This window comes from Cupressus sempervirens, chromosome 8 (assembly GCF_028749045.1).
Source record: "Cupressus sempervirens isolate cs-2001-9-10 chromosome 8, ASM2874904v1, whole genome shotgun sequence".
In the NCBI taxonomy this organism is placed as follows: Eukaryota; Viridiplantae; Streptophyta; class Pinopsida; order Cupressales; family Cupressaceae; genus Cupressus; species Cupressus sempervirens.
The window spans coordinates 263,319,877-263,344,788 of NC_143125.1; the positions used below are offsets into that span (position 1 = coordinate 263,319,877).

Sequence of the window (24,912 nt, forward strand, 5' to 3'; positions counted from 1 at the left end):
AGTCCCATACATAATTTCCAATTTTCCATTCATGAGTGCTGCCTCACTAATTAAATCACATGATTCTTAGTGAAACACTGATGAAGAATTGGTTTTGTATGATTTCTTGTTATTAACTGACATTGCTATTTTTCCATGTGCTTTGTTTCATCCTGTTATTTGAAATTTGCCCTGTCATTCAACCTTGATGACCTTGGTTGATGGTTTCTTTCTTCTCATGCATCTTAGTGGTCTCTGTCGCTGAGCAAGTGTGGTTGTGCATTTTAGTTTTTATCCTCTGCAATTTCTAACTTTCTCATCTGTCCCATGATTTGTTACATCTTGCCACCGTTACATTTCCAGATCACTCACCTCAAATGAATTTTGCTGGTAAAAGCTTCTGATTGTTTGATTGGATGTTCCTTGCAGTTTAAGACATGCCCTACCACAAATCGCCTGATATTGCCACCATGGAATCCTCTTCATGTAGAATATTAGTCTTGTGCCATTGAACATAGGTTGGGTCACTCATTTTAATTCCCTCTGCTACCACTAATGACTTTTTTATCACAGGAACAGATAATGCTCTACAAATCTTGATTTGAATAAAATTCATATACACCACTATGTGGTACCTTGATCCTTTACAGTTGGCTATTTTGTTTGAAAGAAGAATCTACTAGTCTGCCGAGCTACAAACAGGATTAAGTTTTGAAACATAACTGATTGACTTTGATGGAAAGACAAGTAGTAGTTGTAAATTGGCACATTATGAAAAATTTCATATTGATCCAACATAGCACTACATCATTCTTAATATCTATCCAACTACCATTCGAAATACTTTGAAAATACCATTACAGAAGCATTCAGAAGCACTTCACTTGTGATAGCTATCACTAAAATCAGCTAGTGACACATGTTGGGGGGTATGTACTGACTATAATTAGTAACAAGTTTGCTTGGTAATGGAGGATTGGATCCCTAGCAATTCACAGATATTTGTTATGTTGGAAATGCCATTTCCTTACTGAGTTTCTTTGGTTTTTTGTGTCCTTAAATACCTAAGTACAGGAAATTTCCAAGGATTGTTTGGTGACGTTTTAGCAGGTAATCCACCTTATTCATATCAAGCGAATGTGGTTCCAGCAGTTTTAGCAGCCCAGAAATGGGAAGTAGATGAAGGATTGAGATAAATTTTCTTGGATATTGATTATGTGAATTGCAAAATGGAAAATCTAGTTAATTGTATTTTGAGGAAACTTTTTCTAAGGAAGCAAGCAACATTATTGAACCTGATTACAGAGAAGGGAGATAAATCTATTATTGATCCTTGGGCATTAATGTCATGTAGTCCTATCAACACAAGATGATATATAAACCATTACACGACAAGATCCACATGTTGATTATAAGGTAACTATAAGGGTGTACCTTTTTGTATAATAGTGCAACAATCCTTTACGGCAATATTCAATTGAAGTTTTATATTGTCTTAAAAAAGTTATACACACCATTTGGTATTACTAGTTAAGAGTCAAGGCAGTTCTTGATCTAAAATCAGTGATATGATCCTTGCTTTCACTTTATTTGGGAAATTACAATGTCAAGTCATCCTTTACTTCACCATGAATATGAAATGGAAGATCCTAACTAAATGAGCATTATAACCAGGAATTGCATCTTGGTGTGCAATGTGTACACTGAAGATATGTGGAAGGAGAGCATAAGACATGAATTATTCGCCAATATTTTGGTGGAATTTTCTTCAAAATAATTATTAAAAGTTAGTTTCCAAATAGTATGTTAGTATGTTCCCCCATAGCCTAAAGTTCTTCCCAGAGAAGATGACCACACTAGTATCATAAAGTATTGGCCATTTTTCACCTATAGAGGATTGTCCACATTCTGTCAAATAGTCTACATGCCTAGTTTCGGCAACATAGAGGTTTTGTTCTAAAAATAAAAGATGGTTTAGGATACATAACTTTGGTTGTTGCACTTGCTAAATTTAGAGGCCCCTTGTTTAGGAAGGGTCTACTTTCTAGGTAGTTTTAGGGTTTTCTGCCCCTATGACTTCCATTAATGGCGGCCACTACATGCCTTTATCTAAGAAAAGTCAACAATGTACAACTGCTTTGCATAATTTGAGGTGAAATGCTCTAGAATGCCTCGATTTCTCATGAATTGTGAAAATCTTATGTAAGGATAGAGATGACAAAGTGCTTGGAAGGTTCTCATTCTAGTTTTTGTACAAAGCTCCTTCAATAATTTGGTTCATGCACTTTCAAAAGCCTTGGGGTTTTTGAAATGATCAAGACAATGAACACCATTCTTCCCATCAGAGATGTCCTCTGCCGCAACCAGTTCTAAATAAATTTTGCCAAATTCTAGGCTTCTCTCTCGGGAGCTCTGACCCATGCTTTCAACATATTATGACTTCCGTTAAAAAATTGCTTCCGTCTTAGAAAAGAGCATTTCACTACGCTTCTCAAGACTCTGTTAACACAAATGTAAATGAATTGAACATTATGAGCGGATTTAATAATTTGAATGAGCAATTGGATCAAGGCTCCCAACAATTATCCATTGGAGATGCAGAAGAATTGTCGTATCATGGGAGAAATAGTCAGAAACAAAATTGAGAAATAGTAGAGAACGATGAATGGACGAGATCTATTCACTCATCTTGTTTGTGGCTGGAAAGGTTCTTCTCAGCTCGTTCATCTCAAGGAATTGAGTGGCCAAATAAATGCGAATAGGGAAAGACATTGTCTAAAATCAGACGGCCAACAATATTTCAATCGTATTCCAGAGCTCTCTGATATTCTCAACCATTGATTTGAAAACTCAGCTGGTACATTTCATATATGAAATACCTTCAGCATAAAAACATTACATAATTATTAAGTTGCCGAATGGGGTATGGGAGTGGGAACATGTACGTGGGTACGAAACACCAGTATGGTACATCCATACAAATATATATATATATATATATATATATATATATATATATATATATATATATATATATATATATATATATATCTGTGTTTATGTGTGTTTAGAAAAACCATAATAAATTTCAGATTTTGAAACAGAATGCTCTAATTTGAGTTCAGGTTTCAATATCAAAAAGATCAAACTAGAATCACTTAACATTTTGGCCTCTAACAATATGAATTCCAGACACACCCAAAATACATTTGTTCCAAAGTCAGATTCCGGGACATTGCATATCCAGGATTCCCCAAAAATCCCATGATTCAGAAACTCTCTCTCTCTCTCTCTCTCTCTCTCTCTCTCTCTCTCTCTCTCTCTTTACACACACACACAACCATTACAAATTTCAAAATTTCAAACATGATACTCTAATTTGATTTCAGGTTTCAATATCAGAAGGATCAGACTAGAATCTCTAAACATTTTGGCATCTTAAGCTGCTGAATCATGGAATTTTTCAGGAAATTCTTTTCATACCCAGGATTTCCTGAAAAATCTATGATTCAGCAACTTAGTATGCTTATTTTAACATATTTAAACACGGGGACCAATCAAGTTGGGAAATTGTTATTGGGTAATGGGATTATCATAAATTCTTTCAAGATATCTTGCAAAGCTACAACAGGAGATTATATGTTTAAATGAGACATTCACCCTCTTAATTTAATTAGGAGTTTCAGCTAGTGGAGCAAGATGAGAGTATAGTTGCATTTACTGCACTGTCGAATTAACATGGACCAAAGGACCAGGCAGGCAAGTCTGTGAAGTGTTAGAATGCCTAAAAATGAATGGTGCCCTGAGTAAAAAATGGGATCGCATTGCTTCTTTGGATAAACACAATGCTTGATATTGTTTTTGAAGTCCATTATAAGGTTCCCCATCTTGATTCTTCTTCACACTAAAGGGTTTTGGAAAGAGCAATGGGAAAAACCCAAATCACTTGAATACAAGACCTACTTTTAATTTTTTTTGCAGCATTGCCATCATATCCCAGGACTCATGGTGCCTTTACTTTTGCCGTGGTTTTTGGTGCCCGCCCCTCACAAATACATAATTTGTGTGAAAATGTTCATATTATTATTTCCTAGCTTTAGAGATAATTGTAGTGAGTTTAATTACATGGTAAAAATATTGTACATTACCTTAGTAATATCGGTGCACATTGTTTAGTACCTGCTGGAAGCCATTTTTGTGGATGAAAAAACTAAAATCTAAAAACAACAAATTTGCAGAATAAACTCCAAAATATGAAAGTTTTTATCAATTTATAAAGTGGGAACCGTGTAGACCCATGAGAACCCACAGCATCCAGGTTATAAAGTGGGCCCAAAACTATAAAAATTACATTTATTATTATTTTTGGTTCTAACAGTAAAATGGCTCATTATGAAGCCTCCAAACACACTATTATTTCACGTTGGCTTTTCCATTTTGCTCTTTCCATGTTGCCAGTATGAAGTGAGTGTAAAATGGCTAGGAAAAATCTATGAGATACTAATAAAGATAACTTTAGCATAAAAGCTTACAAACAGATTTGGAAAAGGAAAAAACAGGCCATGTGATTTGAAGCAGACTGAAAATAATATCACAGCTACTCTGTGGTTTGATTATGCTATACAACTTTATGAGCAAGATTGTGAGGTGGACGCACCACCCTTGATCAACAATATGAGTAATCTTTTCACTATACAGGAGCTTTAGATGGCTATTAAAAAGTTGAGGGGTGGTAAAGCAAAAGATTTGGGTGAGTGTCAAGTAGAATATCTCAAGCGGGGCTTGAAGGTGCTTGCACCACATATAACAATAATCTTCAATGATATCAGTCAACAAGGGTTCACCAAGGATTACAACTAGTTTAGGAATACCTCTTTCTAGAAGTGGCGATGTTGATAATGGTATAACCCCTCTAATTATAGGACGATAATGATTATCCCTTTGTTTGCAAAACTTTTTTGGCAGCATGGTTGAAAATAGAACTAGCAGTTGGGCAGAAGAGAAGCATAAATGTAGAAAAGGGCAAGCTCGTTTTAGACCTAAGCATTTGACAATTGATCACTGTATTACTTTGAGACACATGATCAGAAAAGGATGGGAGAATAAAGTTGAAGTCTTTTGCTGTTTTTGTTGATTTTGAAAGGCTTTTGATGTGGTCCCTAGAGACATGCTATGACATAGAATGAAATAACTTGGGATTCCTATACACCATAGAGCTGCTGTCCATCAGATGTATGAAGAGGTCAAAGTCAAAGTTAGAACTTCAGCTGGCATATATAAATCTTTTAGAATGGTTTATATATTGACAAACTTGAAGAATGGTTAAACATGCAAATGGTGAGGGTTTATCAATTGGGTAAACTTGTAATATGGCTGCTCCTTTATGCGGGTGATCTCATTTTGATTGCAAAATCTGCCTGTGATTTGGAAGAACACTTACATACACTTGAACATTTGTGTAGCATGGGTAGCTAAACTAAAATCGTGGTGTTCTCCACTAGCAAAAATCAGAAACAGCATAAGTTTTACTTTGAAGGCAGCATTCTTGAAGAAGTGTTACTGGTTGTTCTTTGTTAACTTATTTCGGGATCGTTCATATAAATCTTTTACATTCTCATGTTTAGTGATTTGTCCAACAAAGAACTTTTGTAGCCTTTTTGTGCATTACAAACTATTTATTCATTGATTTATTTATTTTTTAAATGCTACAACATAGAGTATCTAGACTTCATGTGCATGTGAAAGTTTAATGTGCACTAGAAACCTTGATGATCATAACCAATGCTCTAATTTTGTTTTTGACCCTATAATCTACTATGGGCACAGGAAATATTATTTGAATCAGAGCAAGGTCATTTGTCTGTTACAGAAACTACAGATGTGATTCAAGACAGTGAAACCTCAAAAGGAGAGGGTACATCTGATGATAAGTCCAGAGAAAAAGAAGATAAGGAAAGAGGAAAAGACATGGAAAAGGAAAAGTGGAAGGAAAGAGAGGCTGACAAGAAAGGAGAAAAAGAAAGTGAGAAGGATAAAGTCAAAAGTCTTGATGGTCCCAATTTAGATACTCTGCTGCAAAGACTTCCAGGTTGTGTCAGTCGTGATCTTATTGATCAGTTAACGGTAAGGGACATGGTTTTCATTACATAAGGTTGATAGAATTTCTAAACCATTATACAACCCTGTATGGGTTAGCAATATTTATTTATTTATTTTCATTTTTCTCTGATTTTGATGCAGGTAGACTTCTGTTATCTCAATTCAAAAAGTAATCGGAAAAAGCTTGTCCGAGCATTGTTCAATGTCCCTCGGACATCATTAGTATTGTTGCCGTACTATTCAAGAATGGTGGCAACATTGTCAACTTGCATGAAAGATGTAGCTTCAATGCTTTTACAGCTGCTGGAAGAGGAGTTTAACTTCTTAATAAATAAGAAGGTACTTCTGTTTTTGTTATAACTCTTTGTATGCTCGGCTGGTGGTGTTGCATCATGTTGAATAGTCTGTTTGGTGTTTGTTGCCCACTAAGTTGCACAGTGTTTGAATATATCTTGCATATAATTAAAGGTACAAAGTAGGGTACTACTTTGATATCATTAACAAATTCTTGAAGAAATCAAGCTGTAGTGTATTTCTGTCTTTCATGTTGCTCACAAAAGCATCTTCTTTATTAGCAAATTTCTACTTTTTTGCTTGTGCAGGATCAAATGAATATTGAAACAAAGATTAGAAATATAAGGTTCATTGGGGAATTGGCAAAGTTCAAAGTTGCTTCAGCAAGTCTTGTATTCAGCTGTTTGAAGGTGAGTGGTCACTATTTTCTGTATATAAGTATTTTTCGTATCCTAAAGACTCCTTTTAGAAATACAGTCAGGTATTTAGCTGTTGAAGGTATTCACGGCTATGTAAGTACACTCTGTTACAGTACAGTTTCCTCAAACTATGCTGGTCATTATACCAATACTGTATCTGCCGCCACAAGTATGATTTAATGCTTAGAAGTAAATAATCAAAATATTTGGTTGTTTGATCTACAAAGGAATTGAATTGTCATGTTAAAGGTAGGGTGGATCCTAGAGTTCAAATATTATTTCTCACCAGTGGATAAATTAGGCTTCTGCTGTGTTTCATATCTGTTGTTCCTATGATTTTGGAGAATTTTCCAAGTGTCATCTTGTTGCTTTCTCTAATACCCAAACATGGACTGGCTTAAAAAGAATGGGATTAGTAGAACACAAGGATTTCTTTATGTGGCTATGAGTACCTTGTGTTGTTCTGAATCATTTTTTTCTTTGATGGCATGGCTTGAGCTTTTGAATATTAACTTTGTTTTGATCTTCTTATACACAATGTTGCTGTATATTCAATTAGCCTTAAGCTATTAACATTACTAAAGCAGATGAAGATCAGCCTAAGTAGTATGTTAAATAATGTACTCATGAAAATAATCACATTTTGATATTGTACAAAATCCAAAAATTGATCATAAATTATAATAAAACATTTCATGGAGAATTTCCTTAACAGCTTAACACACTAAAACAAATACATTAAACTGTTGTAAAGAGAGATGTGATTTCTGTGGAAGAAAAATATGGGGATGCTGAATGGACTTTCTTCAATTATTGCATTGTTTTATCCGTGAATAGTTATTTCTCTGTAAATTAATTGGTGTAGTATTTCACACAAGCGTCTCGAAACTGAGGTTTGATCAATTGTGGTTTATTTCGGGTCAGCAATCACTTCAATTTGAGAGTTTATGGCAAAAGTGATCAAACAGCTGTGCACCAGTAATACATATTTGAGCTACAAATGTAAATACAACTACCTAGAGTCTAATAAAGCATCAAAGACATTGATATATGAAGTATGCATGACATCATAAGATTTTAAATGTTGAGGACTGATGTTATTTTGGAGCTGCTCACTCTATTTTAAAATTATACTATTGTGAAACTCAATGTAGGACTTGTATATGGAAAATTATCTTCCTGACTCAGATATCACATCATAATGTTCATATGCCTTACAACTGGGGTACTTTTGAAACATAGATATACAGATAGTTGTGTGGAAGAGTATTCAGCTCAGTTCATCAGTTCCAGCAGAATTGTTGTTCTAACATGACTGCGTGCTTATATTGTGTTTACTATTTACGTTTTAGATTTCATATGTGCAATAGATTTAGGTAGTTGGCAATGATTAATCTCTAAGGTATTTGTGGATTCTGGCCAACTGAGAGTATGATTCCACCTTTAATGAGATGAAGTTGATCACTGTACTCCACAAAGTGAAAGGGCCTGACTTTTTAATCTCTCGTGTTGTGAAGTCTTCTTATCATCACCCCAAACTTTTGGGGACCCCTTTTTTCTGGGTCGCCTTAGTGAGTTTTCGGAGTTGTCCAAAAGTTTTCGATTTGAAAATTTTACACTTTGGACGCCTTCGGGCCAAGAGGGATGTGGTTGGATTTATTTTTCCACCCGGTACGAAACTTGATTTTCCAGAACATGTAATTTTATCCTTGGGCCAAACAAATCTCAAAGACAACTTTTTTTTTTTTTTGATGGTTAGAACAATATTTGGCAGGATAAATTTGCAAATTTTTGGACTTAGACGGATTTTGAAAATTGGAGGTAATTGTATAATCTTGAGCATTTTCAAAATGAAATTTTTAGATTTAATTGTTTTGGAAAATCTTGATTTTTTTTGGTGAAGAGAGAAATTTTTTGATAGTGAAATTAAATTGGAAGTCAATTTTGGATGCTAGAAAAATGATTTATTTTGGTTAAAAATTAAAATTGCGTTGCAAAATTGAAAGTCAATTAAATTGCAAAAATCTCATTAAATTGGTTGAAATATTGTCTAGAAGATTTTTAAATGTTGAAAGAGATTGGTAAATTAAAATTAAAAAATTGATTTTGGGTTGCCAAATCTGATTTTAATGATATTTTAATTACCAAAACGTTATTAAATGAAAATTTTTACATCTCCAAGGCTTTCCTAATTTTATTTTGCAATTTTTGATCACAATCGGCAATTGCATGGGTTAATTTCACTTTGAGCTAAGTAATTTTTAGCATGGCATTTAAATATGGGCCATTAATAAAGGTCTAATTTAATTTTTCCCTCCTCCAGGGCAAGTCGGCCAGCTTGAAGGAGCAAGGAGATTTTGGTATAAGAGGGCTCCCTCCTCTCTCATCTCCTCATTCCATCTCATCTCCTCATGTGTTGAGCGATTTTTCTCTAGAAGGGCAGCTTGCAGACTTGGTCGATTTTTTTGGGCAGATTTTTCATTGTTTGGCGTCATTTTTCTTCTTCCATTTTGGGCAAATTTCTGCCCTAGGCAATTTGGGAGCAGATCTGAAATTTTCTCTTGGTTGGGCGATTTCTTGGAGTCTGATTTTCTTGCTAAAAGCTGCGATTTCTGCCCTAGATTTGGGTGATTTTTATTTGTTAAAGGAGATACATGATCCAAGGTCTGATATTTTGACAAATGTGGGCAATTTCAAGGAGATCAAGATTCTGATTTTTTGTTAGGGCATCATTATTTGCAAGGAGGCTTGAAATTTCGAAATCTGATCGGAATTTGAAGAGGGCCCGATTATTGGTAAAGACAAAATAAAGGGAAAATTCTATTCATTTTAGAGGTGAAAATTGGTTTAAAGGCGGATTCCACACCTTATTCTTGCTTAGTTCGCTTCCCTTATATTCTTCTTGAATTCATCATCCACCACTTCATCATCCCATTGATAGGTTGAAGTTTGGAGAGATAAGTGTAGATTCTATGATAGGACACTTGGCGAGGCAGAAATAAGCTAGAGCACCCTAGGATTGAAGTTGGGAGATATAAGTGTAGTCCATCCTAAAGTAATGGAGAGGTGGAAGTAAGTGATAGTTCCACCCCTAGGTTGAAGGCTGGAGATTGATAAGTGTAGAGATAGGACTTGGCGAGGCAGAAATAAGCTAGATTCCATCGATAGAGAGAAGATTGGAGATTGATAAGTGTAGTTCACATCATTTAGAACGAAGGGGCAGAAATAAGTGTTTAGGATGGTAGATGTTAGTGCAAGCAAGAACCCGAAGGGAACGAATACCAAAAAAGACAAAGAAGAAATGATGCTTAAGACCACCTTCTTCTCGAAAGTGAGGCGAATAAGTGATACCAATATCGGTACAGTGAACATGATACAGTTAAAGGATAGATTGAAGAAAGGACAATCCCCCATGGCAAAGAAGATCTACAAAAGCGGAATTGTACATGCGGAGGTGTTCCCTCCTACCTTGCCTTGTCCAGAATTGGTAATGGAGTGTGCATCCTAGTTTGATATTGTTACTAAGTCCATCATTTTTGATGAAGGGAAGAGAGTGCTAGCCAACATTGGCAGACAAGTGGTCGAAGAAGCATTTAATATCCCCCAGTACAAAGGCATGACAATGGTAATGATGCATTAGGCGGCCAAGTTATTTCAGGATAATCAAGAGGCTTTCTTCATTCACCTAAAACAAAATTAGTTATACAAAGGCAAAAGGGGAGTTACCAGATGTGATTTCATTGTGCTTCTCAGCCGAATCATGGGCTTAGCTCAAGGTATGCAATTCAAGAACTGGATGTATTATTTTATTGATGGAATTGAAAATGGAAAAAGAAGATTTGATCGGGGTAGGATTATAAGCGAAATTTTAGAATTGCAACTTAGGACTGTACAAAATCAAAAGCAATTCTATATGGGGTTTTATATTTTCTATCTGATTGCGAGATTATATGAAAATCCTAGATTTAAGGCCTTAGGAGTAATTGGCAATGGGTCGGGCCAATGGGTCGGGGCAATGTTTGGTGCATGAGTGCTATCCACAGCTTCATTTGCACAACACCAAAGATTATAAGATGTTTTGTGATGACTTTGCCATGAAGACGGTAAGGATATTACAAGGGACACCTGCTAAGAGGCTCTTATTGGAAGCAGAAGTGAAGGTTAAGAAGTATGGAAGTTGGTTCACCCAAATTCTGCAATTCACATACATTAGAGTAGCAAAAAGTACAGTTTGTCCCAAGAGACTTCCAAGGTACCCACCCGACAAGGTAATTTTGATGGAATTGGCTAGGCAACTTGAGCATTATGACAAAATGATGAAACTTAAAGGTGAAACAGAGATTACCTTCTCATTTGGAATTGGCAATGATAGTTGCCCCAATCCTGTCGCCTTTGCAGCTGCGGAGAAAGAATTAGAATGGTATCATCTAGGATGGTATAGAGCAAGGCAAGGATTCGATCCTAATGGTCTTATCAAGGCATCTTACGGAAATACATTTAAACATGTTCTTACTATAGAAGATTTTTGGACCAATGCCCAGGATGACTTTCATGTGAGAAAGCTAGCTTTTTCAAGATTGTCAGTGAACATGGTGAGGGCAATCAGATGGAGAGGTCTTGATATTCCCGATCAACTAGAAGATGATGAAAATGTGCTAAGAGAAGATTATGATACAGTGGATGGAACGAAGTTGAATCCAGTGGATTAGGATGATCATCAGGATCCTTCCTTGGAGGTAGTTACAAGGACAGTTGATCTGCACACTGAGTCATGGTATAATGAGAAGTTAAGGAAATTACAAAGTCAGAGGTTACACCTTACTTATGAGAAGATGAAACCAAAGGAAGGTCCAATAGAGTCAGTCGGAAAGAAAGGTGAAGAACAATTAAGAGCAAGAAGAGAGGTTTGGAGGTTGAGAAAAGTAAAGAACATCGAGAACCTCCAACAAAGAAACAAAATGCAACACCGTCAAGGGAGAGCATAATTGAGGCTAGAAGCCAAGAGGATAATACAAGTGGACAAGGGGCCACGGGAGAGGTGAGCTCTGATTCAGAATCAAGTGGTTACAGTGATAGCACCGAGTACTCTCCTCTCTCGGAGAACCAACATGGAGAGGATGTGATAGTCACTAGTGAAGAAGAGGATAGGTCAATTGATATTGAGGAAATAAGCCAGGCGCCTGAGGTTGTTGGCGATGCTTTGCTAATTGAACCAAATCTAGTTTTGGGGAGATGCACTGCACCACTATGGTTAAGGAAAATGCTTATGCTAAGAGGCGAGGTAGTGATTGCCCGAATAGTTGAAGACATCCAAGGGTTAGTGGAAAAGGGTGATAGCGAGAACTAGAAACAAATTGCAAAAACGATGGCAAAGGTAATCAAGAGTGATGATGAGGATCATTGAAAAGTTCAGATTGCTATACCAATGCTTAGCAAGGCATTGGATGAGATTGTAGCACAGGAATATGAGATATTTGAGCGTAACTTGGGAAGAATCATGGATGACATGGAATGTGAGGAGATCCAAGAAGGAATGGTTTCAATCAGAGAAATGTTGAGGAAGGCAAACTAAAGGATTGTAAAGTAGGAGGTTGAGAACAAGTATTGGAGAGATTCCCAGCCTATCCAACAGTTGCACCAGACAACCCTTCCTCAAGACAGTGGGAGCAACATAAAAGAGATATCGGCTCAACTGCGCAAAGTTAAGGATTGGATCCATGCTACAATCCAAGATGGGCAAAATTTCTTGCCTTCCTTTATCTCGACATTCAGGTCATTAGTGGTTTTTAGAGAGATTTAGAACATTTGAAAATGAATGGAAGGATTTCCTTCCAGTCAAGGACTTAGCCACTCCCAGGCTACAAGGATTTACGAGCTACTGGAGAAATATTTGGAAAGAGCCAAGTTGGTAGATGGAGAAGGAATGAGTATGGTGGAGTCTTGTTTTGTTGCCTTGACTATCAGATTGAGAATACTTGAAGAAATACGGAATGGGATTGCACAACACAGCCCAGGCATTGACACTTCCATTTCAACCATGATGAGTGATGTTGGGATTGCGCTTGATTTTGAAGATATCAAAGAGGAGAACGTCAATGAGACAGAATTTGGATCGAGATTGGATAAGTTGAGGAAGGTTGCTGTCAAGAAGAAACACTTGAGCACCCTTGCCTTCCTCAATGCCTTTATCGAATATGCAAAGGAATATGAGAAGGATCATAAGAAGACACTGCAAACAACAAACAACATGATGAATTCGGCTGAGCTCAAGATGAAGCATACGTTTTGCCCTCCCATGAAGGAAGTCAACGACATTTTAGCCAAGGTCATTGCCTTGGCTAAAAAGATGAAAGAAAAGGGTAGATTTATATTAGAAGATCATTTGATTTAAGCCCAAGTGGCAAATTCTCCCTTTTCTTGGTTAGGATAGGTGTCTGATTTTGATTGGCTACCATTTTGGTGCCTTCTCATTGTTTGTGACTTTTCCTTTTTTTTCATTGGTCCATTGATGAGGTGACATCTTCTCATTGGCCGATGGGGTGGCAACCCTAATTAGGGTTTCTAGAATTCAATCTGGATCGTTGATTTTGCCTCTTTATCTCTATCGTTGGTTGTAATTTTTGCCTCTATATAAGGCCATTTGATCTCATTTGTAAAGTGTCGGAGAAAATTGTTGCTAAGATAATGCCAAAATCGCTTCTCTTTATCATTGTTGTGACTTGCATGGTGATTAAGAACATTTGGTGTTATTGCATGGTTTCTACTTCCAATAGTTAGATTCTTTTGAAGTTGTTAAAGTAGATTTTATTTCAAGAAGGTTGCTAAGTAAGAGTAAGAGTAGATGGATAGTTGCATGGTGATATTAGTGGATGTTTGATAGGGATCTATAACTAGGCCATTAGCATCCTAGCGGCTTGTTAGGAAGCCTTGCGTAGTAATCTAGTCTTTTTCCCTTGAATCATTGCATCTATGGAGGTAGAGCCGCTGGTAAGCTTTCATTAGATTCGATCCTTGTCCATTTGCTAATCTTTCCATTCATAGGAGGAGTAAAATAGCAAGTAGTTAAGTAGTCGGATTTCATTCTAAGAAAGTTAGGAAGGCATAAGTCATTTGAACACACCCTCCATCATCCTCACCATCAACATTATTTGGCGCTCATACAAAATCATCACCATCACACCAAAGTTCAAGTTATCTCTGAATGAACAACGTAAGGCCGCCTACGTGATTACCAACAAATCACATCGATATAACTGAGTTAGTATCCACTGGTGTAAGGAACATTGGAGTTTTTCTCATGTCTTCATGAGTATTAACTTTTCAAGAGGGGAATTGAGTGTTTGATATTCCATATCAAGTATTGAATTGCTATATGTTATGTAGTGGTACAAAACTGACATCAACATCTTGGAGGTTGATAAGATAAAAAATCTAGTGAAAAGTATGAGGAATAAACCCAAATTAATGACTTAAACCTAGGGTTATGATCTTTCTTCCTTTCTAGAAATTCAAGTTATTTATAGAATTTATAACATATATATAGAAAACATGAAAAATAAGTGAGAAAAGTGTAAGGGTTTGTTCTGTTTACCTCAACTTTATGTTTGAAGTGAAAATATGACCCAAAGCCATCCGTTGCCAAGTAAGAGTGTGAGTGTAACATGCAATGGGCTAGTTAAATTTGTATGAAATTCTTATCTACTGTTTTAAATTTAATGTATTATTGACCTTTGAATAGTGTCAACTTTCCATTATCAATGGTGTTTAAATCTTTTTTCTCAATGTTTTGTTATTCATTTTCCCCTGTGTAAATCTTGGTAAGTTATAGGTAGGTGTTTGCCTTGTCTCTATTGAGGCAGTAAAATTGTAAATTGGTGTTTTGCTTCAGTCTTACCAATCCAAGTGAGGAACTGCCAATTCCCTAGACAATAAACGATGATTTCAGTGTCTCTATTATTTGTCAGTGTGTGATGGAGAATTACTGAAAAGTTTTTTTTTTTAATATAGAATATTTAAAATGCACACACAGGGTTTAGTATCTGAAATTTTGAAAGAGTCCTAGATGCTTTCCTCTCCAAATCAGGCACAGTTGTTTGGCAGAAGTTGCAAAAGACCCGTCCCATATATAAATCCTCATAAAGCCATTTTTTTGTAATATCCCCTTTCCAAAAGAGAGTTTAAAAAATAAATAATAATTAAGTAAACAATAATAAAGTTTAAAATATAAAAATAATGTTGTAATATAATAAAATATTTAATAAATCTTAAACAAGTTTAAAATTTTAAAATAAATATGTATACTTATATTTAGTGTAACATCAGTATTGGGTTATGCTTGAATTCCATGTTTCCCATGTTTTCATGAAAACTAACAATGGATATTAGCCAAATGAGATATGTAAGAATATAATAATCAAGCGTTGCCAAATGAACCTCACAAATATGGAAAGGTATAAAACCTGAATTTCTTAGAGTTACTAGTTGTCAAAACTAATTTTAATTATAAAATCTCTCTACAAGAGAAATTATATTGTTTAATAAATGTAATAATTGTAAGAGAAGGAATGCTCGCTCAAAAACCTCTTGGTTTAAAGAGGCAATTGTAAATAATAAACAGGGCATTTTCGTTTGAGGCTATATTGGGGATTTTCTTATCCATTCTTTTCCCCTTGGTGACTGCACTTGAACGAGGGAAAAAGATTGATGTAAAATTCATAATAATTAATAAAAAATGAGCTATTGCTTTTTAACGAGGCAAGAAAGAAAAAAGAAAAAAAAATTACTAGGGTATGTCGGGGCGCGAGGCAAATGGGCCTCAATTTAGTGACAGTGAGGGATGACTAAGGGAGGGCGGCAAGGGAGGAGAGGCAGGGAGGGGTGTTGTATAGTATACATATAGAAATTGAAATGCTAGTTATGAAATGATGTTTTAGTAGAACAACATACCAAATTAAAATACTTGAACATAGCAAAATTGCAATATGAACTAGAAGCATTGAACATTCAACATAGTAACATTACATACCCAATATGAACATTCAAAAACCAAAATTCAAATAGAAATTCAAGTACCCATCCTAGTGGCAACATGGTGCTCAAGTACCCAGTGTGGGGACATCTCGGGGACAACTTCTTCGAGGTTTGGAAGGGGCTTGTGAGTCCCTGTGTTACAAAACCCTCATCGTCAATAGATAACTATTAGGACTTTGGGAAGGTGTCAAACTATCCACTGTACAATTTGGCATAGACCACCATATGGTCTTCTGGCTCGAATAATGACATTGAATTTGTGGGTCCGTTCTTTCGTATGGAGTCATGCATCACCATAAGAGAGATTCATATCAACCACTTATACAAAACAAGATTTTGACACTAAAGCCTTCAATCAAACCAAGATCTTATCACTTTGGTTTTATTGATACGATTACAAGGAGAATTATCGACACTCATTTGGAAGGATTATTAAGGTGATAAATCCCCATAGTCGAAGACAAACCAATCTTAAGTGGTTGAGAAGGTATGGATGAGAATATTGTGGATTTCTATTAAATATCACTAAAACTATTTATCAACTAATTCAACAAAGGCACGAGCTATAATAATAATAAAGGAAACAAATAATAGATGACAATGATTATGATCATGAAGGATTATAGTAGACAACTATCGGCACTAGTAAATTTTTGGCTCTAGTAAATTTTCAGTCCATCAAATAGTGACAAATGGGGACAGCTATATATATATAGGATAATTTTAAAATATACATTGAAATTTGCAAATGTACATGTCATTCATATGAAACTAAGCACAAAGCATGTCATTTAAACATTATAGAACTATAACATACAACATTTGAATGCCATCTAGGAAATAATATCCAATTTCAGTACCCAATTGTCAAAATGCATATCAATATCAGCGAACAGTAAACATTAACAATATCATAATTTCATAATGATAAATCTGAAAATCAAAATTTAAATATGCCCAAAGCTATAGGCCCAAAGGCTAGAGGGCTGCCATAAAGTAATAACTATCAATTTATCATAATTATATTCACGTTCAACGTAAAAAAAAAAAACATAGAAAAATGAAGCAGACTGCTGCTCCTATTTTGACTCTACCGCCATGGCATCAAAATCAGAGTCTGCCTCACTATCATCCTCCACAGGAAGCGTAGTCTCATCTAATGGAACCCCAACCAATCTTGGTGCTATGTCATCCTCATCTATCTGGGCCACATCCTTAGGCTCAACATCCCACTGCAAAGCTAGTGTCTGCCTATATTGTGGAGTCTAACGATTTGCAAGTCGAAGAGCATGATGCATAATCACTAGCTTCTCCGCTCTTTTAGAGGTAAGTTTGTTCCACTTCATAGAGTGGATACATGAATATGTGGACCAATTCCTTTCTGTAGTTGAGGAACTAGCAACCTGTGCAAGGAGGTGACTGACAAGTATTTTTAACTCAAGTGTATCTCTCCCATGCTAGGTCCACCATCCAATAGGATCTCTCTGTGCCAAAACAACTCTATCCAACCTTGCTTGTGGCTTACCCAAGTTTGGGCCATGAAGGTTGGTGAAGTCAAGGAACTGTGCACGAAGAGTAGAGGCATTTTGAGCTGAATACATCTTATCAATTGCTCTTGTGAAGCTATCCAATACCTTAAGATCATCACATGGGAGACCCCTTCCACCCAACTGTGCATATCATTTGGGATTTAGAGCAAAGGCTGCCATATGAAGCGGGGTATTCATCATGTTCCACCTCCATGTCATAATAGGCCTAATATGCTCCTCATAAAACTCCAATGTTCCTTTGCTGCAACAATTCTCTTCATCTTCCCCAACATGCTGTCAATAGTCTCATAGATCTCTCCCAAACAAGGAGCATTAGTATCGGCATATCTAATGACTTCTACAATGGGTGTTATGACATAGCAAATATATCTGGCAGATGAAACAAAAATTAAAATCAGAATTAGAATTTTAAGAATTTTAAGACTTAATGGGAAAATCAGCAAGCAAAAGACTAACATTAAATCTAAAAATCAGTAACTTACCTTATTGTAGATGATGTAGGAGCATCTTGAATGGGAAAGTTTTAACAAAAAAAAGTGGAGAGAGAAAGTGACGAAAATTAGAGGAAAAATAATTTAAAAAAAAAAGGAAAAGGAGAAAAAAAAGAATTTCTATTTTCAAGGTGCATAGGTGGCATGAATAGAAAATTAAATAAAAATGGTTGTCATTTCCATTTATCGAGTTGAGTAGGTGGAATTCTAGAAGTTTGTGGACATTTTATTAAATCATGCATTTAATATTTGTTGGGCCACGTGGTGGTGTTTAGTGTTACAAACGTAAATGGCAGAATACTTGATATTAAACAGAGATCAAAACGATCAATATATACAAAAGGAGAATCGAATAGAATAGAAACATTCTATTCTAAACTACACCTAAATATTAGAAACATTCTAATATTTACAATAAGCTACAAGAGTGAGCATTAAAGATTATTCTAATACCCCCCTTTAATGCTCAATCTATTTACTACACCAATAGATCCTCTGAATTTAACAAACTTGTCAGGACCAAGGGGTTTTGTGAAAATATCTGCTGGTTGTTCTGAGGTAGGGACATAGAGTAACTGAATAGATCCATCTTCTACTAACTGTCGGATATAATGACAATGAAGCTTGATGTGCTTGGTTCGTTCATGAAACACTGGGTTTTTGGCAAGTTTGAGTACTGCCTGATTTTCTGTAAACAAAGAAGTTGGACCTGCTTGAGAAATATGCATATCTGCAAGCATCTGACGGAGCCAAACTGCTTCACAAGCTGCCTTGACAGCTCCTCTATATTCTGCTTCTGTAGAGGAGAGTGCATGTGCCTGTTGCTTCTTACTGGTCCAGGTAACTGCTACAGATCCGATACTGAACACATAACCAGATGTAGATTTCCTGTCATCAATTGAGCTGGCCCAATTGGAATCAGTGAATCCACTAAGCTGAGGAGTAGTACTCCTTGTGTAAAGAAGACCATAATTTGAAGTACCATGTACGTAGCGTAACACACGTTTCGCTGCAATCCAATGATCAGTCTTGGGGTTCGTCATGAACCGTGAGATGTAGCTGACTGCAAAACTGAGATCAGGTCTAGTAGTAGTGAGGTAGATGAGACTACCTACTAGCTGCCTGAAGAGTGTTTCATTTACAGGAGGAGAAGCAGATTGTGCGGACAATTTCAAACCAGTCTCCATAGGAGTGGAGGTAGGTTTGCAATCTTGCATTCAAAACCTGTCAAGCAAATTTCTGGCATACTTGGATTGAGACAAAAAAATACTGTTGTTAGTCTGCCAAACCTCAATACCTAAACAATAATGAAGCAATCCAAGATCGGTCATATCAAAAGTTCTGCATAGATTCTGTTTGATATCTGAAATTAAATGTTCTGAACTCCCAGTAATGATCAGATCATCCATAGACAACAAGCAAAAGAATATCATTACCAAAGTGTTTAATATATAGATTACTATTTGACGGGCTACGCTGAAATCCCTGATTAACCAAGTACTGATTAATCTTTATGTACCAAGCCCTAGGAGCCTGTTTAAGACCATAGATGGCCTTCTGGAGTCTATATACTTTTGGTTTTGAACCGGCAACCTTAAAACCTGGGGGCTGTGTCATGTAGACTTCTTCCTGTAATTCACCATTGAGAAAGGCACTCTTCACATCCATTTGATGAACTTTCCAACCATACTGAGTTGCAATGGCAAGAAGAATGCGAATAGTGCTCATCTTGGCTATCGGAGCAAATGTCTCCTCATAGTCAATGCCTTCGCGCTGGGTGAATCCTCGAGCAACAAGTCTAGCTTTGTATTTGTTTAAGGTACCATCTGCATGGTACTTGACCTTATAGACCCATTTACAGCTAATGGGTTTCTTCCCAGGAGGGAGATCTGAAAGAACCCAGGTGTGGTTCTTTTGAAGACTCTGAAGCTCAGTGTCCATTGCTTGTTCCCATTTTGGAATTCCTTTGGCCTCTGCGTATGTCTGGGGCTCAGGGATACTGTGGATGTTGGCCATAAGAGCTATATTAACTGTGTTGTGCTGAATGCTCTTATTTTTGGAGGTTCTACCCTCAATGAGTTCATTAGGACGATCACTAATCGTTTGAGCCCACCATTTTGGCCGAAGAGTCGAGGAGTCAGTGTCAGATGTAGTCGGAATCGCTGGATGAGGAGCAGGAGCAGGTGCTATATTATCTAGAAGTGGCTGAGGTGGTGTATCAGTAGCATCAGATGACTCATATAAAATAGAAGAACCCAAGTTAGAGATTGCTGAAGACTGAATCTTAGAATGCGGTGGGTAGTCAGAGAGCGGAAATGGCCCGAGTTCCTCATCAAACACAACATCACGACTGAAGATTAAACGATCAGTATTTACATCAATGAGTCTATAGGCCTTATGTGTGTGACTACATCCTGTAAACATAAATTTTTGGCTTTTGGAATCCAACTTAGTGCGTTTGGCATCAGGGATCCATACATATGCCAGAGAGCCAAAAACTTTCAAATGGTTGATCCTAGGTTTGCGACCAGACCAGGCTTCCTCAGGAGTCTTATGATTAACTGCAAGGGTGGGTGACCGGTTAAGGAGGTAGACAACTGTAGATACTGCTTCTACCCAATATTTTCTGGGAACATTTCTATGTTCTAGCATAGCCCTAGCCATTTTTGTGATGGTACGGTTTCGATGCTCTACAACACCGTTTTGCTGAGGGGTGTGACGTATGGTAAACTAACGTCTAATGCCATGAGTAGTACAAAAGGCAGAGAAAGCAGAAGAACAGAATTCCCCCCCATTATCGGTCCTAAGAGTACGAATGGAGGAACTAGACTCTTTTTCTACTAGAGCTTTAAACTGCTGAAATATAGGAAAAGCATCTGATTTTTGCTTAAGAAAATATACCCACATTTTGCGATTGAAATCATCCACAAAGAGTAAAAAATACCTGTTCCCAGTAATAGAAGGAGTATTCATAAGACCACATACATCAACGTGGACTAGCTGGAGCACTCTAGATGCCCGCCATGATTCACCATTCTTAAATGGTGTCCTTTGTTGCTTCCCTGCTTGACAAGCTCCGCAAACGCGATGGTTCTGGGTCTGAATATTAGGTAGGCCATGGACTAAATTATCCCAAGCAAGTTGTGCTAGATACTGAATGTTCAGATGACCGTATCGCTGATGCCAAAGACTACTGAGAGCAGATGATTCGGCAATGAAAGCATGCTCAAGGGAATCACTTGAATCTACAAGCCTATAAATACCATGATCCTCAAGACCGACAGCGAGGGTAGTGCGAGAAGCACGATCAATAATTGAACACTTATTTCCACTGAAAATGACATCCAACTGAGGGGAGTGCTTCATAATATGACTAACAAACAGAAGATTATGTTTCATGCCAGGAAGATAATATACATTGAGGAACATGAGTTTTCTTCCTCCAGACTGAATCTGAATATTTCCCTTGCCGACAATATTGTATTCTTCGCCACCTCCAAAGATTACTGAGTTAGAATAGGGAGTGAATTCAACAAACCAATCACGCCTATGAGTGAAATGTCGGGAGGCACCAAAATCGATGTACCAGGTAGAAGATTTCACATGATTTGTAGGTATGCTGGCCATAAAGGCATGGTAGATAGATTCTTTCTGCTCTGAGTGTTGGGTAGCATGGGCTTGCTGTTTAATTGAGTCTGACTTCTGATGTTGCTGATATAGATGCTCAAATGGCACAAACTTCGAGGTGAAAAAATGAAAGACCCAGAAAAATTGGAGTACCCAGAAAAGAGCTCGAAAAACCTAAAAATAAAATGTTGTCGGAATTCGGATCAGCTGGCTTGAAAATCAAAGCACAAAAAATGAGGCACCCACAAAAATTTGATTAAGACCCATTTGAGATCTTGAAAAACCCACCAAGAATATATGATCAATTTTTTTTTCGACGTCAAAAACTAGGGTTTCGAAGGAAACCCTAGTCGACAGCTATGGAGGTCGATATTTGCAGTAAAATGGTGGATTGCTTTAAAAAAACAGCCGATTTTGCTTCCTAGCGCATGATTAGAGACTGAGATGTTGCATAAAAAAGAGTCTATGACCTCCAAATAATGGTAGATGTTGTCAGACGCGAACTGCACAGGTGCAGGTTTAAAGACGCGATTTTTTTTTTTTTTTTTTTTATCAGTCGCGAGTTGGAAAAAAGGATCTTTGGCCAGAGTCGCAGAGGAAATAAACTAGAAATGGAGGGTGCAGCTAGGGCTACCGTTCCAGTGACGCAGAATAGGTGCTCTGAAATCTGTTTTCTTACCTCACAAGGGCCCCCAAAAAAATGGATGCGATTTTGAGAGCAGAAAGATCGCCCAAAAAGTGGATGCGATTTTGAGAGATGATTTGTAGACAAACCTGAATTTGGGATTTGCAAATAGACCCGAATTTGAGATTTTTCCTGTAGACCAAAAACCCTAGGCGGGTTTTTCAGAACGAGCACCAAGAAATGCACAAAATAATTTCGAAAAATTTATGCACTGATAGAAATTATAAGTTTTCGAAATAATGTACTGGCTCTGATACCATGTTACAAACTTAAATGGCAGAATACTTGATATTAAACAGAGATCAAAACGATCAATATATACAAAAGGAGAATCAAATAGAATAGAAACATTCTATTCTAGACTACACCTAAATATTAGAAACATTTTAATATGTACAATAAGCTACAAGAGTGAGCATTAAAGATTATTCTAATATTTAGTTGTATTTGGTTGGGAATTAAATATTTGTTGAAAGGTAGTCGCGTTTACCTTTTATCCCACATTGGTTTTGTTGGTAACATCTTGGGTGGTAAGTGCTTGTTTAAGCAAGGCATATGAGCATTTCTAATCAAGCTTCAAGGTGTGAAGGCTTCAAGGTGTGATCTCTTCTTAGTAGAAGCTTGGAGAGAAGGAGGAAGCAGAGGAGTGAATTTTCCTAAGTCTGTGGATAGAGCGTTGAATGTGAGGCAGTTTACAGTAGGATTGTGGTGGAGTTGCGAGTTTGTGAGAAGAGCTAGTGGCTGCGGTTTAGAAACAAGGAGGTTGCTTGGTGGCTTGCGAGCACAAGTTGAGATCTTGGAGGTTTCTACCAGAGTGTGGATTTGGACTAGCTAGTGTATGGGTTGGATCTTGAGGGATCTTGCAGAATTGTTATTGTAATTGCTTTGTATTTGGCTGTAACCGGGAAGGCCTTACAGCCTGACACATTGCATGTAACAGTTATTTTATGAATAAAGAGTTGTCATTTGGTATCAGAGCTTGCATTGTTATTGTGTTTCTCCTGTGTGGTTATTTGCTGGGGGCTAGGACATCTCCTTTGGGGATTCTCTTGCCTTGCACTGCGTCAGTAGACCACCAATTCTCATCAAGGATCCTTTCTTTCACTGCTTTTCCTTCAGAGGACTTAGAATTAGACCATCGTCCCCACTTTGTATTCACCACCATCAATTGAAGGGCTTCATACACCACAATCATCCTCTCCATCAAGATGAAATACGTGCAATACCTATAGCAATAATTATAAATTAAAATATTAATAAAGTTAAACTTAAACATTAATGATTAAAACTAAAAGCATCACATGTAAGTAAACTTATAAATAAATTTTTTAAATAACTTAAAGTTAAAACAAACTAAAAGTATACTATAATTAAAATTGACATACTTGTCTCGGCTGGTTTGAGGAACTCCTTAGAGAAGAACCTGAATAGAGCAAGTGAAGTGTGGTGGTTGTAAATAAACATTTGCACTTCTCTAGCTTCTAGCACCGTTTGTTTCACCCATTCAAACTTCCCTATGTCCTTCATGCATTGTTCAAGGAATGAACACAACAAGGGGTCTAAAAGATGTGCCTATAAGCACCCTCTATCATCATACCAGCTGATTTGCACATAGGTGCAGAATTTGTGATAACCTATACAACACTAGACAATCCAATCTCCTCTATTGCATATCTCAAAATGGTGAACTGGAATTTTGCATCCTTCTTCTTTCATGAGCAATCTATGGCTTTTAAAAAATAAGAGCCAACAGGAAATGTGACAATGATATTGATGAGTGGCCGATGTATAATATTGGTCCACCCATCCATCACAATAGAGCGGCCCGTTGTAACCCAAGTGTGTTTCATATCCTCAAATAACAAAGCAAACTGTTGGCGCTCAAAATTGCATGGTCAATTTTGAGCACCATTGAAAAATTGAGCCCTATAAATGCTTTGTCAAGCCTATGTACCCAGCTGTTGAGTTAATGTATAAATGGTGTTTAATGTTTCTAACACCCTTCATTTAGCCCGTACACATATTCTGTGATGATAAATTGATATTCCGAGCTGTTTGGTGAGGTCCTGTTTTGAGCCAATTTCAAATTTGTATTTTACCCTAAGTGTTAAACAGCAACAGGAGGCCGTGTTTGCCAGTGAATATCTTGCACCCAAAAATGTCTCATAATTTGTCACTTTGGGAGTGTCTAGTGCCCACACCCGAGAGCCTATGTTTTAGATTTCGAGTCGTTTCGAGTCCGTTTGACTAGGTTTTGAATTCCCCAAAGTTGGTAGTTTACTGTTTTCATGCTTTTGCCCTTTGCACACATTTCTGGGAAGCCCTGTTTGATGTGCTATAACTTTGACCCAGTTGACCCAAATGTTGAAATTCTTGTTGCGTTGCATTGTAGACGTCAGACTTGTTATGTTTCAAGTTTCAGCTTACGACGAATCCATTTGCTCAGTTTTCAAGTGTGATTCCAAATGCAATTTCTAAAGTTTTACTGTTGTCAGCATTTGCAGATTTGTCAGAACCCCTGTTCGTGACGTCATAACTTGAAACTCGTGATTGGTAAGGTCAAATGGATTGTACCACTGCATTGTCCTCTAAAAATACTTCAAGTGTGCCAATTTTCAAGTCATGATGAATCCATTTGCATACTTTTCCAGGTCAGTTCCATTTGCAAAAATCGATTTCTTGTCATTATTTCCAATCTGCAGATTCCAAGTAGCCCACTTTGACTGATCGCCATTTGC

The 24,912-nt window shown here is 36.9% G+C and overlaps 1 protein-coding gene across 1 annotated transcript in view; it reads left to right on the forward strand.

The window, feature by feature from the left end:
* LOC149542465 (regulator of nonsense transcripts UPF2) overlaps positions 1 to 24,912 on the forward strand; it is a 196,650-nt gene that overhangs the window by 108,731 nt on the left and 63,007 nt on the right. Inside the window, exons 9-11 of the mRNA XM_089797407.1 lie at positions 5,806 to 6,102; positions 6,220 to 6,417; positions 6,681 to 6,782. Coding sequence (XP_089653533.1) covers positions 5,806 to 6,102; positions 6,220 to 6,417; positions 6,681 to 6,782 — 597 coding nt within the window. The remainder of the gene's footprint in view (positions 1 to 5,805; positions 6,103 to 6,219; positions 6,418 to 6,680; positions 6,783 to 24,912) is intronic.